Source organism: Schistocerca gregaria, chromosome X, assembly GCF_023897955.1.
Source record: "Schistocerca gregaria isolate iqSchGreg1 chromosome X, iqSchGreg1.2, whole genome shotgun sequence".
Taxonomy (NCBI): Eukaryota; Metazoa; Arthropoda; class Insecta; order Orthoptera; family Acrididae; genus Schistocerca; species Schistocerca gregaria.
Genome location: NC_064931.1, coordinates 805,427,993 through 805,447,356, shown reverse-complemented (window position 1 = coordinate 805,447,356; position 19,364 = coordinate 805,427,993). Strand labels below are relative to the sequence as shown.

At 41.1% G+C, this 19,364-nt stretch overlaps 1 protein-coding gene across 1 annotated transcript in view; it reads left to right on the top strand.

The window, feature by feature from the left end:
• Positions 1 to 19,364, top strand: part of LOC126298331 (dynein axonemal heavy chain 7-like) — a 1,150,327-nt gene that overhangs the window by 116,186 nt on the left and 1,014,777 nt on the right. Inside the window, exon 5 of the mRNA XM_049989626.1 lies at positions 11,994 to 12,127. Coding sequence (XP_049845583.1) covers positions 11,994 to 12,127 — 134 coding nt within the window. The remainder of the gene's footprint in view (positions 1 to 11,993; positions 12,128 to 19,364) is intronic.

Here is a 19,364-nt window from a genome sequence, read left to right as displayed (position 1 = left end):
AGAGTAGGTACAAAAAATACGAACATCTGCATCCAAACTTTAACCTGCCATACCACTCCTTATAAAAGAACCTCCTAACATCACCCTGTAATATTTTACTGCATCAGCCTTCAGATACACGAGGATTGGAACTTAAATAGTGGCAACTACTTATTCACAACCGATATAAAAGAGTTACAGGTTTGCACCTGTTACTGTCCTTCAAAGTAGTCACCAGCGTTGTGTAGAACCCGTTGCCAGCGATGTGGAAGGCGTAGTACACCGTTAGCACAGCCTGTTTGGTTGATGGTGCGAATGGAGCGGTCTAAAGTTATGATGATTCTCATGTACGACCGTGATGGTGTTATCCTAACGCATTACGTTCCTCCACGGCAGACCATCAATGCTCAGTGTTACTGTTTGTTTTTGAAGCATCACCTGGGACCAGCTTTGCGAAAGAGTGCAACCCACCCATCATTTTGTACGACAATGCGCAGCGCATACAGCGCAAGCTGTGGCTGCTCTGTTCGGTCGATGGGCCTGGGAAATACTGTACCATCCACCGTACTCCCCGGACGTAAGTCCTTGTGACTTTGATTTGATTCCAAAGACCAAGGAACCACTTCGTGGCATTCGCTACAGAACTGTTCCAGAGATTCGACAGGCAGTATACCGCTCGATAATATTCTTCTCGGGTATGCAGCCGGATCATGACGTCTTCATGACTCAATATTTCCGCGGTCCAACTGGCCGCCATCTTCAGGTGAGAGTGCTGGTGCACGATCTCGCCGGAACTGACTTCCCAGCGCAAGCGGCGGCCCCTATTTAGGCCGCAGAAGACCCACAACGCGTGCGCGAGAATGTGCCGTAACCGCCCTCTAGCGCAGTAGACATACCCCGCCGCCAGTGATGGAAAGAGGCGAAATCGAGATATCGCTGTCAAAAATTAAAAAATAAAAATAAATAAAAAATTTTTATTCCGACGATAGAACCACAGACCGTTGTTTTTTAATGTCAGATAACACTGGGTCCCAAGTCTTACTTAAAAGAAAACCCTTGTCTCTATTAATAAGATTGTCAGATAACCGAATCTCTATGGATTCTTTTAAAATACAGTCCCAATAGCGAGATGCAGGGGCAACCATTTGTGTCTCGTCATATAGTATTCTGTGTCCCTCGGTGAGACTGTGTTCCGCCACTGCAGACTTCTCAGGTTGAAGCAGTCTTGTGTGCCGCTGATGCTCAACACATCGCTCCTGAATGGTCCGGATTGTCTGACCAATATAAGTCTTTCCACAGTGGCAAGGGATCTTGTTAACACCGGGCTTCCTCAAACCCAAGTCATCCTTAACAGAGCCAAGGAGCGCTCTAATCTTGGCTGGTGGACGAAAAATACTTTTGATGTGATATCTTTTCAGAATCCTTCCTATCTTCGAGGAAATGCTCCCAGCAAAAGGCAGAAAAGCTACCGATTTGCAAGTATCTTCTGGTGGTTCAGGCGAAGGTCCAAACTGGAAAGCACGACGGATCTGTTTATCTTTAAAGCCATTCTGCTTGAACACAATCTTAAGATGGTCCAATTCTTGTGTCAAGCTTTCTCCATCTGAAATGGCATAAGCTCTTCTCGCCAACGTCCGCAGGACCCCCGTACGCTGGAACGATGGATGACAGCTAGAAGCATGTAAGTAACGGTCCGTGTGCGTAGGCTTTCGATAAACGCTGTGTCCCAGTGCCCCATCATCCTTTCTGTACACCAGAACATCCAGAAACGGAAGCTTTCCATCATTGGACCGCGGAAATATTGTGTCATGAAGACGTCATGATCCGGCTGCATACCCGAGAAGAATATTATCAATTATTACGCCGGGAAAGCCTTCGTAGTCACAGTATACCGCTCCATTCGCAGCATCAACAGAACAGGATCTGCTGACGGTATACTACGCCTTCCACAACGCTGGTGACAGCTTTGAAGGACAGTAACAGTTGCAAACACGTAACTCTTTTGGATCGGTTCTGACTAAATAGTTTCCACTATTTAAGATCCAACCCTCGTATCAAAAACAAATGCCATCAGCATGCTGACATCCACCATATTTGCTGAATAACTCGCTTTCTTGGACCTACTTGTGTATATAAAGTTTTGTCACCTGCCCAGGATAGAAGACCGAATCCAGCAGGCTGTCACGCACAATAGATGATTCTTGTGTTCCGCCTTGAAGAGGCGAAGAGCGCAGCCTCCTCCTATTCCAGACATGTCTATGATCACTGTTCCTATATTAACCATCTCTAGAAGGTACTGCTCACAACACGCGCAGGACAGTAGAAATAATAAGAGAGGTACTGTGATCTTATTGGTAAAAAGAAAACTGTGGCGGGAATTGCAACATTTGGAAACAGGATGGATCTGCAGCATTGAAAAACATCTCCAAACAGCTGTCTGAAGATGATGACCGCTACATGTAATGCCATGTTCCACAGTGACAAGTAGTAGATATCCAGTGTTCCACGAAAACTCACCATCTCAAATAAGTTGTGTCAGTCAAACATTATATGATAATCTACAGTGTAGGAGTGGACGGATGGGATGGGAAAAGACACCACAGATATGGGACAATGTGCTGTAATAAGCACCGCAGCTGGCAGCGCGATTAGTTTCAGCAGTTTTACGATGTTTCTGCATCAGAGTGTTAAGAGCGTTCCGTAGAATCAAATTGAGGGGCAAATCTTCAAGGCCATGGAACGTGTCAGTACATGAAATTACGACATAAAAGTAATAAGAGATAAAAATATATGTTCATGAACCCGAAAAAAGTTAGTCTATAGGTTTAAGTACACGCAGTCAACAATACAATGAGAATCAGCTTAATTTTTCAAGGAGCTCCTCGACGGAATACAGGGAGTGACTCATGAGGAATCTCTTCAGTATCGATTTGAAAGCGCGCGGATTACTGCTAAGATTTTTAAATTCGAGTGGTAGATTATTGAAAATGGATGCAGCAGTATACTGCACACCTTTTTGCACAAGAGTTAAGGAGGTCCGATCCAAATGCAGGTTTGATTTCTGCCGAGTATTAACCGAGTGAAAGCTGCTTATACTTGGAGGATAAAATTAGTACTTAGCGTCCCGTTGACAACGAGGTCATTAGAGATGGAGCACAAGCTCGGATTGGGGAAGGATTGGGAAGGAAATCATCTGTGCCTTTTGAAAGGAACCATCCCGGCAATTGCCTGAAACGATTTACGGAGATCACGGAAAACCTAAATCAGGATGGTCGAAGACGGGTTTGAACCGTCGTCCTCCCGAATGCGTGTCCAGTGTGCTAACCACTGCTCTACCTCACTCGGTTTATTCTTGGGAATAAGCTAATATTGTTAACAAGAATTGACAGTAAGGAATATATATATTGAGAGGCGAATGTCAAAATACCCAGACTCGTGCCGGCCGCGGTGGTCTCGCGGTTCTAGGCGCGCAGTCCGGAACCGTGCGACTGCTACGGTCGCAGGTTCGAATCCTGCCTCGGGCATGGATGTGTGTGATGTCCTTAGGTTAGTTAGGTTTAAGTAGTTCTAAGTTCTAGGGGACTAACGACCACAGCAGTTGAGTCCCATAGTGCTCAGAGCCATTTGACCCAACCCAGACTCGTGAACAGGGGTCAACAAGAGATTTGTGAACTTACACCACTTATTGCCCGAACCGCCCGTTTCTGAGCCAAAAATATCCTTTTAGAATGGAAGAGTTACCCCAAAATATAATACCATACTCCATAAGACCATGAAAATAAGCAGACTAATTTGCGTGTCGAATGATCACCCACTTCTGATACCGCTCGAATAGTAAAAATGGCAGTATTAAGTCTTTGAACAAGATCCTAAACGTGGGCTTTCCACGACAGCTTATTATCTATCTGAACACCTAGAAATTTGAACTGTTCAGTTTCACTAATCATACGCCCTTTCTATTAAATTAAAACGTCAGCTTTTGTTGCAGTGTATCATTGCAATGGCAAAACGGGACCTGCCATAGTGTACAAAACAGTCCGCTGCAGAGTGAAAATCTCATTCTGGATAAAATGATTGTACTTTTTATGACAAGTGAATAGATAGTGTAAAAGGCTGTATTCTGTAAAGTTATTTCATGTGTCTGAGTTTTATGTAATAAGCACGTCCACGACAATAAATTTACGGACACTGATTTGAACGCTAGGGACGCTCTCAAACTATGCAATTTTGTCCATCAAACTAGAAGAAGTCAATTTACATATATGTTTAGTTAGATTCCATGGTTTTTTTTTGTTTTTTTGTTTTGGAGTTTAAATTCTCACTTTCTATTTACTCCGATTAAAGTTTCAAACTAACGAGGTCATTCTGTAGTGATAAGAATTTTTCACAGCAAAATTGTGGACTTTTTTTCCGATTTTACGTAGGTTGGACATGTATAGGAGATGTTAATACATCTGTCATGTGTGTCACTATAGAGCTCTGACCTCTGCAGTTTTCTCATCTGTAATCGGAGGCAGTACTGTAGTTTTTTTTTTTTCTCAAGCCATTGGATGTCACAAAATAATGGGAGGCGGGGAGAAAGAGATGTGTATTGTATCCTGCAGTCTAAGGTAAAAATGACTTTGTAAATGCCGTTCAATATTGATAAATCAATCATCTGAAATGAATGTAATGCCCTCGTGCACGATGAACGCTCTCAAACTACACCGATTTTGCTCACGAAACTAAAACAAGCTGGATTGCACCTTTTTTCCGTGGAAACAGGACTGTTTTATTATCATCGTGATTGTGTTTTTATAATACATGTTCGGTTGTACGAGGTGCGTTGACATTAAATACAATTGTTAAACTGAAATGTTTTCTCTCTCAGAATGGCGTGTGCTTGTGAAAGTGAGTGCTGACGACGTGTGTCTTTCATCGGCAGCCTCAGCTACACTTTTAGAAAAACAATACGCAGTCGTCTTTCTTCAGGATAGTCATTGTCTGCGGCGCTCTACAGTCGCGGCCCATTGTGGATGAGTAGCTTCTGTTGGTATCAATAGCATGGGCCTCCCAAGCCACGTGCTCAGCCACGGATGCTGCCTCTGACTGCAGCTGACCGAAGACTCTGCTCATAGTTATGGCAGCGGGCGTCAGGGGCTGGTGGCGGCAGTGGCTGTTTCTGCTGACTGGGAACACTGTATCACAGCCATCTCTTTGTGTACCATCAGCGACTGGATAGAACAAGCCTGTAACCTGCCTGTAGTGAGGAGAGGGAGGGATGAGGGGTGGTAGGAGGGGAGGAAAGACTCGTTCTAAACTGTTTAGTCCGTGGCTGCACGTTGAGATGAACACATGTGCAGCTGCCGTCCCTCTCCCCTGGTAGTATCTTCTGGGGTCGGTTTTTGCGGTACTTTTATTTCTAAAATGATTTTTGTCAGTTTCCAGTATGTGTGTTGCATTATGACTCATTGTTTACGAGTGATGGTTCTCTTTTTTTCTTTTTCATGACAATTTCGATGTGTAATGTATCAGTTTACAATATACTCCGCAGCTGTTCCAAGACAACCACTCAGGGGAAGTGGAATATGAAGAAGTTGTCAAGAAATAAAGAGAGAGCCATTTACTTAAATTTTCGAACGCTGTGGCTGCAGGGTGTTTGTCGAGTATGGCATACAGTAATGCAGCAGGAAGCGTGTGCAGCGAACTCCGACGTCAAACAGTAAGGCACACATGCGGTTGGTAAAACAGGATGGGAGAGGGGGAACGAAGTCGTCTCCTGCACTGTGGATTGACTGGCCATTTTAGAATCACGAACTGCTCCAGCACAGGAAATACGCTCTATGAGTTGTGAAATGCATCTTCAGTCCATCCCACTTCAACACGCCCCCCCCCCCCCCCCCGGGTAGCTGAGTGGTCAGCGCGACAGAATGCCAATCCTAAGGGCCCGGGTTCGATTCCCGGCTGGGTCGGAGATTTTCTCCGCTCAGGGACTGGGTGTGGTGTTGTCCTAATCTCCATCATTTCATCCCCATCGTCGCGCAAGCCGCCGAAGTGGCGTCAAATCGAAAGAATTGCACCTGGCGAACGGTCTACCCGGCCGGAGGCCCTAGTCACACGACATACTAATATTACCATTGTTTCTGAAAAGTATTTCCCCTGGGAGCGTCCGTTATCATCCCCTTCGATTTCTCATATAGGAGGTTATGAACACAGTCCTTCGCTGCATGCTAGTACGGTTGCACGCAATACACTTATTAAACTCCTCTCTGTCCAACATGAATATCTCTTCAGTTGAACACATTTCCCGCCAAAAATAAAGATAATACTTTCCGCTCCAGCCTTTTTCCCGCCAATTTACAAGTGGGACAGAGAGATTTATTTCGACCTGTAGGTAAAGGGATCTAGAGGTACTATTTATTTTGAGTGCGTCTATGACTAGTTTCGAGTGGCACTATGAATTTTTTCCCAGTAGGATAACATTAGTTGTAGGACATCATCAATTTTTTAGTTGTATTCCGATTTTTAGCGCTCCTTGTGTAGTTCAATGCATGTAGATGTGTAATTAGGACCGATCTTTATGATTAATTTCGTAAATACGACCGATCTATGTTTCAGTTCCTACCAAAAATAAAAAAGGAAACTATTCTAACCTTCCTCTCCAGCATCTGGACACAGATTGATCATTTCTATATGCAGGGGGGATGCAATTGGGCTTTCCGTCCAGAGGGACTGGGGTTTGAGTCTCGGAAAGGGTACCCACCATTTTGAATTTTCCACCAATTCTCTGGTGGTGGGTTGGAGGATGGGGGTGTGTCTTCAGCACAGCTTTTGGCAAAGAAATTTCAGCCACTTTTTAAATTTCCACCAATTTTTGAATTTCCCTCCAAAATTCCAAATTCTCGCCAACAGGGCTGGTGGGAGTGGAAGAGGGGGTGGGAAGGAATAGGGGGAAAGGGGCTGACGTGACGGTTCGGGAAATCCCATGACATCATCCGGAGTGGGTAGTAATTAATTGATGAATTAGGTATTTTCCATAATTAATTTGATGTCAATTTGATATCAAAATTGCGTCAGAAACGGCTTTGCCATCTACTATTGTTTGTTTTTAAATGAACGTACTGTTTGTTGTTAATATAAGCAAATACATGTGGCAAGCAGTATTTTGTGTATGCTTCATATTTTTCGTTCATGCACGATACCATAATACTTCACAAGAACCCACAAGGAAGGTTATGAAAGGTAGGAAAATATTTGGCTTAGTAAAGGTGACAGGGTACAAATAGCAGAGTATCTGAGTAGGCAACATCAAATAGTCAGTGCTTGGGACGAAGATATGGAGCATAAATGGAAAAAAATCCAAATCATCATTCCATATGTCTTAGACAAGTATGTATCGAGTGAGGCCTTTAAGGATGGGGAAGACCCACAGTGGCTTTATAGCCTTGTTATAAAAGTGAAACGTAAATAATGAGAGATTCATTACAGATTCAAGTGAAGTCAAAACCTTGTTGACAAACAAAAGCTGAAAGAAGCGAAAATCAGCGTAATGAGTGCAATTACAGAAGCGTTCAGTGACACTAAAAGTAAAATTTTCTGAACTGATCTGACTAAAAACGCTAAGATTTTTGGGACTTACGTGAAATCTGTAAGTGGTTCACAGTCACTCAGTGGCCCGAAAGGGAAAATGACAGTGAGAGGGCCGAAATACTAAATGCGGTCTCCAGAAACTGTTTCAGCACGGAAAGTCTTTCCATGTACGAACATTGAAGTGTCAGACGTTGATGCAATTAACAGCAGCACAGAAAAACAACTGCACTCACTTTGTAGGGAAAACGTATCAGGACCAGATGAGATACCTGTGAGATTCTACAGAGAGTATGCGAAAGAATTTGCTCCCTTTCTAGCAACAGTTTATCGCAGGTCGACTGGAAAAAAGCGCAGATAATTACCATTTTCAAGGAGAGACGTAGTACAGATACATATAATTGTAGTCTTATATCACTCACGTCAGTGTAATGTAGAATTATTGAACATGTTTAATGCTCATGTATTATAATGTTTTTGGAGAACAAAAATCTCTGTTATAAAAATCAATATGGTTTCTGAAAACACAGACCATGCGGAACATAGCTCTCTCATTCTATGAGACCCGCTGTGTTGTAGACATTGTCACTCAGTTTGATGCCGTGTTCCTCGACATCAGAAAGGCATTTAATACTCTCCCGCACTTCCGTTTAGTTGAAATCATACGAGCTTACCGAGTACCGTCCCAGATCTGACGCTGGGTTCAAGACTTCCTTGCAAATAGAACTCAACACGGCGCTCTTAACGGACCAAAACCGACAGATGTGAAGGTAATTACGTACGTAACCAAAGGATTTATGGTATGACTGTTACTGTTTACAATGATTGTAAATGATCTAGTAGAATGCGTCGGAAGCTCTTTAAGGCTGTTCGCAGACAATGCCGATGTTTATATGGAGGTAGCAACACCAGAAGACGGCAACTATTTACAGAAGTACCTACAAAATGGTTCAAATGGCTCTAAGCACTATGGGACTTAACATCTGAGGTCATCAGTCCCCTAAACTTAGAACTACTTAAAGTTAACAGCTTAAGGACATCACACACATCCATACCCCAGGCAGGATTCTAACCTACGACCGTAGCAGCAGCAAGGTTACGGACTGAACCGCCTAGTATAGGGACTGGCAGCTGACCCTGAACGTAAATAAAGGTAACATATTGCGCATACATAGAAAAAGATGCACTAGTGTATTTCTGGAAAAAGTAAACACTATAAAATACCTCGGCACAGGAGGAAGAGAAGAATAGTCTTTAACGCCTCGTTGACAACGAAGTAACAAGAGAGTTAACACAAGCCAAGAATAGGGAAAGATGAAGAAGGAAGTCTGCCGTGCCTTTCAAGTGAACCGTTCCTGAATTTGCCTTAAGCGATTTAGGGAAATGATGGAAAACCAAATAAGAATGTCCCGAAGCGCGTTTGAACCGTCGTCCTCCCGGATGCGAATCCATTGTGACCTAGGAGGATCAGTGGAATGGTCACATAATACAAATAGTCGGAAAATAAGATGCCAGACTGAGATTCATGGGAAAAATCTTAAAGAAATGTCATTCATCCACTAAAGAAGTAGCTTGCAAGGCGCTTATATGGCCGATTCTTGGGTATTGTCCATCAATATGGGACCATTACCAGATAGGACTGATAGATGAGATAGAGAGATACAACGAAGAGAGGCGAGTTTCGTCACAGGATCATTCAGACGGCGCGAGAGCGTTACAAAGATGGTCAACAAAGTCCTGTGGCAGATACCACAAGAGAGGTGTTGTGCATCACGGACAGGTTTACTATTGAAATTTAAAGAGAAGCTAATACAGATTCTTACCGACAATCACTCTTCCCACTCACCTTTCGGGCACGGAATAAAGAAAGGGTGCATCAGTTAGTTGAACCAGAAGTATGCTCCACCGCACACCGTCAGATGGCTTGCGAAGTATTGATGTAGATGTACAAGCAGTCACTCGTTTCCTAGTCGTAAAGGTGGCAAATACTACACTTAGATCTACTGAAAGGATCGTGAGGCCGTGTCATTCCCGTATGAAAATGGTCGCATACAAAAATCGTCGTTTGACCTGTTATTGAGTATTGTTCTAAAGACTGGTACCCTAACCAAGTTGAATGAAGAGAAGGCATAGAAAAATTTCTGAAAGGATCTGCGGCGCATTTCTCCTGGAATTTATTTTGTTAGCGTGAGAATGTCACAGATGCAGTAGGACGTATGAATACTTCCCAGGTGTTCATCATGCAGTTGAATGAAGAGATGTTTCGCCTCCGGTGAAAAGTTGGAGTTGCCCCCCCCCCCCCCCCCCCAAATGTGCGACAGATAGCATTGCCTCTCTGTGGCTAAGCCATATTTTCGCAATATCCTTTCCTCTAGGAGTGCTAGTTCTGCAAGGTTCGCAGAAGAGCTTCTGTGAAGTTTGGAAGGTAGGACACGATGTACTGGCAGAATTGGAGCTGTGAGGACGGGTCGTGAGTCGTGCTTGGGTAGCTCAGATGGTAGAGAAATTGCCTGCCAGTGGCAAAGGTCCCGACTTCGAGTCTCGGTCCGTTACATAGTTTTAATCTGCCTGGAAGTTTCATACCAGCGCACACTCCGCTGCAGAGCGAATATCTCATTCTGGAAACATCCCCCAGGCTGTGGCTAAGCCATGTCTCCTCAGTATCCTTTCTTCCAGGAGTGCTAGTTCTGCAAGGTTCGCAGAAGAAATTCTGTGAAGTTTGGAAGGTAGGACACGAGGTACTGGCAGAATTGGAGCTGTGAGGACGGGTCGTGAGTCTGTGCTTGGGTAGCTCAGATGGTAGAGAAATTGCCTGCCAGTGGCAAAGGTCCCGACTTCGAGTCTCGGTCCGTTACATAGTTTTAATCTGCCTGGAAGTTTCATACCAGCGCACACTCCGCTGCAGAGCGAATATCTCATTCTGGAAACATCCCCCAGGCTGTGGCTAAGCCATGTCTCCTCAGTATCCTTTCTTCCAGGAGTGCTAGTTCTGCAAGGTTCGCAGAAGAAATTCTGTGAAGTTTGGAAGGTAGGAAACGAGGTACTGGCAAAATTGAAGGTTTGAGGGCAAGTCGTGAGTCGTGCTTGGGTATCTTAGATGGTAGAGCACTTGCCTGCGAAACGCAAAGGTCCCGAGTTCGACTCTCGGCCCGACACAGTTTTAATCTGCCAGGAAATTTCAGATAGCATTGTCCTTTTTGCCTGTTGTCCTCTCTGTCTCCATAAACATATCATGCAGTATTTTGCATCTCGATGTGGTGCCTGTCTGTTGGCAAATGGCCGATCTCAATTAGTTGATGAAGGTCAGACATTTCTAAAGACTCGACAGTGAGCAACGATCAATGGGAAATAGATAATGGGACAATATCTTGTATTTAAATATTTTCTACCTGGTTTGCCACTTGTGTTATTCCTTGTATGCCATTGACCAGAAGAAAGATAGTTTTCTGCTTCAGATGGCTGTACCGTAGATGCAATCTCGTCGAAGCGGTATTGTGTAAGAGTCGGACTAAAATAGTATTCTAGAAAAGAGGCAGTAACCTTTTCAGTAGGTAGAGGGCAACAGTCTGAATAATTAACTAAGCTGGCCATGTGACATTAGCCATCGTGGCCATCCTATGTCGGGATTGCAACACGCCTGAAAGCTAGGGGAACTGCAGTGTGTACATACAGTTCAATTGTACGAGTATGGTTTAATAATGATGGTACCCACAACGATAACAACTCTTTAGACTTCACCGTTCGTTATATTTCACCTGGGCGTCTAAAAAAAAAAAAAAAAACAAAAAAAAAAAACAAAAAAAAACACTAGGATGTTTTCATCAGTTTACATGTGTCCTATAGCTTCTTGTATTGGGAACATGGACAGTGTCCCATATTATCTTGGGTGACACTGTGTGTCTAGGAGACCAAAGATAGGTTTGGACTGTAACTGTTCATGTAACTACCGAATCCCACCCTACAGCTTCATGTGTCTTGACATATGTTCATAATAAGAGAAGTAATGTTTAAAAGTTGTAAGAGTCCCATTGGAAGTATGAGCTGTACTTGGAACTGTGCTCAAGTGGCATAACTAGTTAAGCTGACTGGTAATGGAAAGCAGATCTGAGTTTGAAACCTGCATTGGCTTAAGTTTTGGGTTCTTACAACACAGGAGTATTATTATTACTAACTGTTTGGTACTATATAAAAGTGATCTTTTTTATGTTTACTAGTACCACATTTCAAGTGTGGAATTAACTAACTGGTACAGAATGAGAGTTGCTGTGCGCTTTATTCTGTCTAATATTGCAAAATAGGTATGGCATCCATGCTTTCATATTTCAAGACAGACGAACTGATTTTAACAAAAGATAATTCATTTGCCTTGCATACTGAAAAAAACGTTAACTAGCTCTATAGTTTTAACCTATAAAATACGTCTGCTATTATGGGCTTTCATGTTACAGAATATCGTACAACCATTTGCTCAACTTGTTTTCCTTATTCACAAATGGCGACTGAAGTACGAAGTATGGATGAATGGTTCTTTCAGTGATCTGAAGTACAATGAAATTGAATCAGCAACAAATGATTTTCACAAGTGAGTCATTGTATTTATATATTATAAACCTTTACCATACTTTATTTGAGTGCTATATTATTCTATAAAATCTTGTATAAACAGATTCGGAATAATTACTTGTGTTCTATGTTTTTGTTTGTAAATAATATATGTCCACACCTACATGATTACTCTCCAATTCACAATTTATAACCTGGCAGAGGGTAACTATGAGTGCAGAGTTAATTCTAACTACTAAATGATATATTTGAATTACTGTTGCAATCTGCTGTTGCCTCTTTAAAATTTCTTGCCGTAATATAGCTGCTATTCAATCTTCCACTGATAAGAAAGGATAAATTTTGCATGTTAGATGTCAGGTTTCACAGTCTTGCGATTTCTGGTTGGGTTCTATTACAGTAGTCAGGTTCAGGATATATGTAACGAATTTCAAAATATTTATGGTCACAACAGCGAAGCTGATGTATAATCCTTAAAGTGACAACATTAAAAATTGTATAAATGATATATTTTGATACATGACTTATTGTGTGTTTAATATGAACGTAATGAGCGGCTCTACTACTTTTTGTTAATATAGGTCATTATACTGTCGAAAACTATTGCTATCAAGGAAGATTGCTGTAGGTTTCTCGTGAGCATTCTCAACAAACATGGAAATTTGAGTACCAGTGTGAAAGAAACCTCTTATTTTCGGTATATATCTTGCAATCCTTGTGTACTTTGTTTTAAATACTTATCATTATTTCCTGACTAACTTTCCTTTGTTATCTGTTCAGTGATTATCTAATTCCGCTTATTTCTGCAACTTAAACTAATTGTAGTAAGTTAAAGGAAGTGAGTGTTCTCTTAGATATACGCTCTTTCCCATTGATGACCTCTTTTCTTGCTTTTTAATTTAACTATGCTTCAATTTCCACTTTGGAACAAAAATAACGATACAGTTTTTTGCTGATCTGCAATTGTAATCACTTTTATTGTTCATTTATTGAACTGAAATTTTAGTTAAGCAGTTGACATCCTGAAAGTGATAAGACCATATCTACATTTTTAGTGCGAATCTTTTGGGGGTAAAGTTATTACCCTTTAAGAAAGTAGGGCAATATAAGTCCTCGCTTTGATATGAGCATAATATACTGCGTTTGATTTTTGTCGCCTTACCATTGGTGCATATTATTTTAGCAAACCGCTGTACTTAAATGTTTATTGATTGTATGTCTCGTGATAGATGGTAAAGCATTAATAAATATTATTCTGGTGTTTTCAATGTATTAATGAAAGATTCTGGATGGCATAAATATAATCTTATTAGAGAAAGAAGTCAGCTGCTAAATAGAGGAATTATTGGGCAGTAGGGAGCCACATCAACAAGTTGCTGAAGGGTATAGCTCAACGTCCCAACTTCCAATCATTATCACAGTACTTACACACGCAGATCCATTCACGACTGTTTTTTAAGACTTTTCTTTCATTTATGAATTATTTCGTTATGATTTTTTTCGTTTCTGGCATCTGCTTTTTCTTTTTATATCTTAAGGTTGCTGTGGAGAACTAGACCTATGTAGTTCGCAGCTCTAGCTGTTTCTAGTAATATATCATTAATAGGTGGTGAGCATCGCCTGCAAGTGTCTGCACCAAATGTAAATCCTCTGCAGGTCTTCGTGCATTTTGCAACTGTTTTTTACATTTCAGCTATCCTACATACAGCAACATCGTCCACGAGCAGTTTCATGAATACATTTAACTCGAGTGCTCCTGAGATTATTTTTACATCTGTTGATTTAGTCCAATTGAAAACGACGTATTCAATTCTATATACGAGCAGTTGACATCCATCTTCACAAATCTGTTCAGGTATTAGTCACTCTTGTATTTTGTTCAGTAAAAAACAGGGCAGAACAGTAATGAATGCCTTCTGTAAGTCAAGGAACACATCGTCAACTGTGGCTTCAATGTCAACAGTGCTCTGCATCGCATGGATGAAGAAAGCGATCTGAATATCACAAGATAGCTGTGCAATGCATGTTGAGTTCTATTTAGGAGAACTGCTTTCTCAAAAAAGGTGATAATATGTGAACATAAAAAACTTTACATAATTCTGCTGCTATAAGGAGAGGAGCTTTTTCCTGTGATCTGTATGGAATCGTATAGGTATCATTAAGTATGGTATGGATGTTCTGGAAGAATTTTCGAGTCGTCTACGTGTGCTTCATGATTGTCTAAGCATATCAGTGACTTTATCATCCTTATCGATGAGAAGTCACACCCATTGACCCTCCGCTTCCCCTTCTACTCTATCTCCATCTAATGACAGCATAGTATGAAAAATTAAAAAGCCACTCAAAAGTCGAATATGGTGGGAATAGCACAGTTATGCTAGTGGGAAATTTAAGAGCCCCTTCCCTCTCATCTTCCACAACACTCATAACCAAGTATTAAAACTGAAATAGCTAATCAAATAAATTCACGATGATGGAAATATCTCACCTGAACTTTATACCCCCCAGCCTCAGCCTCTCCTCTCCAATCAATCACAGCAAAGTATCAAAAGAAGGTGTCATGTTACATTATTTCTTTGAAAGTCAACAACAGTTACATTCAAATACATCCAGCCCAGTTGTGCTTTACACCCACCATCCCTCTCCTCCCTCCACTCCCAGCCCTCCTTGACAAGCCATCTGGAGTGAAGTATTAAAAACTCTCCCCCTCCTCTTTCCAGCTAGTCAGAGCATAGTGTTAAAATATGCCTAAGATGGTGCCAGATAACGCAAGCTCCATTTGAAAGTCAAAGATATTCGTTATTGCCGTGAAAGGCACGCATCTGTGATGCAAAAAAGCTTCAAACTAAATTATTTGCGTACACATACATAACTCTGGCATAAAAAATGGTGCTGAGTTATATATTTCCGAAAGAGATTTGCACGCCTCTGACGTAATTTTCAAATGATGCACACAACTTGTGGCAAATAGATTATTTATGTACACACATGTACCTCTGGTGCAATATTACGTTGATGCCAAAGTCAGAATTATGCAGTATTTATGTAAAATTGTGTACACATACATACCTCTAGAGTAATACTAAAGTGACTTCAAGACCAAAGATAGGCATTGTAAATGTGAAATGGGATTCACAGTCAGCTACTCACACACACACACACACACACACACAGACACACACACACACACACACACACACACACAAACACACACACACACACACACACACACACCTCCGTGTCTTATACGTCTAATACTGTACTCATTAAACTCACATGTGGTCTCTCATGCAAAGTTATCATTTCTTCTATCTCTCTGTTGGTCTCCCTCTTTCTCTCTCAGTCTCATTCACAAACATACACCTCTGTATTTCAATAATGATAGCTGAAAGGACGATAGGCAGTGGAGAATTAGAGTCAATGGCAACTCATCTCTCATCGTCAATGGAGATTGATGGTCAGTGGAGAATTACGGCCAATGAGGAATTATAGTCAGTGGAGAATTATGGTAAGTGCAAAACGATGTGAAATAATGTTCACTGTAGAGAATCATGTTCAGCAAACAATGTAACAAACATTACTGATATTGTAATAACTTTCTCTGAATTTGTAAAAATTATCCCGAAAAGTGTAACAAAATTGAGACAAGTATCACTGAAACTGTAATATATTGACCTGTGCACTGTTTCATTATTTATACCAAAATATTTTTCTTTTTAAATCTCATATCACATGTCCATGCACAGCTTTCCAGATTGATCTCATCATTAATGTCATATCATAATTTTTTTTCAAATATGTATAAGTACTCGGATCTCTCATGCTCTTGCATCAGTAACACGTAGACATATAAATGGCACATATGTTAGGGAGCATCTGCGCGTCTCCTCACTTGTTGCAGCAATACAGAGAGACCTTAGTGTAGTGCAGGAGTTATCTCTGCACGCCTCAGCTGCCGGAATCATGGTATTCACCTCAAGCTGCAATGTACAATGTACAGCTATTTAAACCTTTATATTATTTAGATTTTTACAGGTCTTTTTTGGATTAATTATGATCATCATAATATTTTTTTTTTATACAGTAGGGACACCAAGCCAATGTATCAAACGTTTATGATCTAGTGAATAATAAGCAAGTTTATGTTGAGTAATAGCAGATCCAACATGTTGCTTGGATTGAATTATGTACTGCAGAATCGATTTTTCAATATCGTTTAACAAACATATCTGATAATCATCAATATTAAGTTATTTTGTGGATGAGCATTTCACGCCTTTTACTCTGTGCATTAAGTGTTGTTTCTCAGTTTACAGAGCATACATTTATTCTCTGTCCCATGAATTCAGTGATAATTTCTCTGACAATTGGTCTTTCATTAAACTCACTTTCTTTCTATTGACAAGCGGATGTTATAAATGCTGTTTTCAGAGTAATTCCAAGTGTCAAACCACCTAAACACATCCTTTCTACAGTTATAAATATTTGATGTGCTTACATGATATATTAGGCTATCTGTGTTGTTGTTACACAACCCAGGCAGGATCATTGTGTGTAACATAGCTGTTGGATAAATAGTTGCTAGGCTTCTTTGTTGGGCATCATTACGTGCCTTTAATTTGGTATACTGTTGTGTGAATTTAACCTGCGTCGTCGTCTGAATGAACCTACTACTTAACTACAATTTGTTTCAAAATGAGTAGTGAATAGACTGCACTTGAGGAAAAATCATGAAATATTGGTATACATAGATAATTTCTTGATTAATTCTGGAGGAGAATCAATTTTGGGAAAATGCTGTTAAAATGTAAAAATATTCATACACATATGATCTTAGCTGGGCTAGAAGAGGCTCAATAGGAATTTGATAAATAGTAGGTGTGTAAGTAAATAACAGAAATGCGTTGTACTGTACATTTTTTCTTTTGATTCAGATATTTAACAGGATGCACAAGAAGAACTGTGTTATTAACACACATACACACATTCGGACTAGAGAAAGAAGTTACGCAATTCTTCAACAAGGAAACAAGATCTAAATTGGGTTAGAGAGAGACTGGCCTTGACGGCCACGTATTTTGAGACAAAACTACTCCGAAATTTACAGTAAAATTTACGCGGAATTTCAATTAAGAAACAAAGAGTACGAACTATGTCCTGTGAAAAATTTTTCCTAAGGTGGAAGCTATCGTATATCAACAGCTGCCGTGTAGCTTTCCACTACAAAGAAACATCGATTAAATATGAAAATCACGAAAAGGAAAGATCGCAAAATCTAACTGTAGACCAAAGGTATTTATTTAAGAAAGGAAAACCGGCTCTTAGATGTCTACAGAATACTAAAGGTACAATCTCACGAACAAACACGTGGTAGCTGCCATTCAACCGATGGACAAAAAAATCTCACTCAAGTCTCGACATACACAGTGGCCTTTTCTTAATATGACTACCGAAAGTTAAAACCACATGCACAGCTCATAATCAGTTACACGATTTATTCGGACTAATCACACTCATTGATGTAGGTGGCTTCATTCCGCTCTATCGCAAAGTTATAGAGCACAAGCAAACACGGCTATAAAGTCAAAACTCGCGAAATTACTCTCATCCTATGCATATGCAAAGTACCGCGAGCTAATATCTGAAACATGCTAAGAAATGAATTAGAGACTCAATTAAGCTGAACTTACATACACACAAAACGACAACACTAAGGGCTGGAACTAGAATTACCTCTCCAACGATCCCCCGGGCAGTGAGGCTGCCCGATACTTACCCAGAGTCACTGATGCAGACCGCAAGCCGGCGCATAGATATTATGAACGTTCTATCTTTGCCAACTTCAAGAAAAGCGACGGATCATCGCCCTCCGGTGTGTCTCTGATACAGAAACGTTCCCTTTCGATTCACACAAAAGTTGGCTAAACAACACTTGTACTCAGAGAAACTTACTCTGAGACCAAAGACACATGTAAACACTCCATAAGACGACAAATACGCTTCTAAGTAGACAAGCGGGATGGAAAAAGGAAAAACGTAGAGTGACAACGTAAATACATGATTATTTATTTTCTGTGTTAAATTACTTTCTTAATATCTGTATAGTTAACATGGAAAATAATGTGGGTAGGAAATGCAGTTCAGAAGCGGTAATTTAGTATTCAGATATCACAATGGCTGCCAGATATACATACCAGCTGGTCATCTTTCTCTCAGTTTGAATGTATAGGAGCCCTGGCAAGTAAGCGACAGTGTTACGAATTGTAAAAGTGGAGATCAGTCTTGTTGAATTGTCTTTCATTTCATCCTTCGTTACAGTTGCCCCGGTTGGACCATGCAGTGAGAATATTGTTGTGTTTGAGAAGCTATCTTTTTTGTCTTATAACAGCTGTTCTGTCATCGTTTAGTTGGAAATCAAATGCTGACGCTGCTGATCTTTTGATGGCCATAAAACTTAAACCCTTTCGGAAACTTCAATCTTCCAGTGCACTGTAGTAATAAGTGTGTTTGTCCGTTTCCAGTTTTCCTGTTCCTGGGTAGCTACACAGTCCAATCACATTAATCTGGCGACCACCCATGTTCGACTCCCTACTTCAATAATCACTCACACACAGTAGATGGCAGCACTAATAGTGGGAGGTATATAAAGCGTTTTGAGAGGACGCGGAAAATACTGCAGTCGTTGTCGCAATGTGGGAACGGAACGATTTATTTGACGTCCAAAAGGCGATGACAATTGGTCTTAGAGCCAAGGTTGAATGCATTTGCGAAACAGCTGACTTTGTAAACTGTTTGCATGCCACTGTGGTTAAAATATCCCATGAATGGCAAAATGGTGCAATCCGCAAACGGCACTGAGGCAAGTTCGGTGCGCCATAGGTCGTTGATGACAGGGGTGAACGATGACTTCGGAGAGGTCTACGTGCGAATAGATGTGTAACTTTGGAGCAACTGACCACTCAGATGAACAAGGAGGCTACCAATAATGTATCCTAAACAACCATTTCTGCGTATGGGTCTCCGCAGCAGGTGCCTTGGTCATGCACCCATGCCGACAGCTGCTCATTTGCGACGAAGGCTGGAATTCGCACGATAATACCGCTACTGAGCGTGCACTGAGGGCACCCTATCATATGGCTATCCGAGCATGACTCATGGCCAGACCCAGCTTCAATATGTCATCAACCATGTGTCGACAACCTGGGCTCTTACATCCATTATGTATGTTTGCGTACAGGAAAGACAGTTTACTTGAA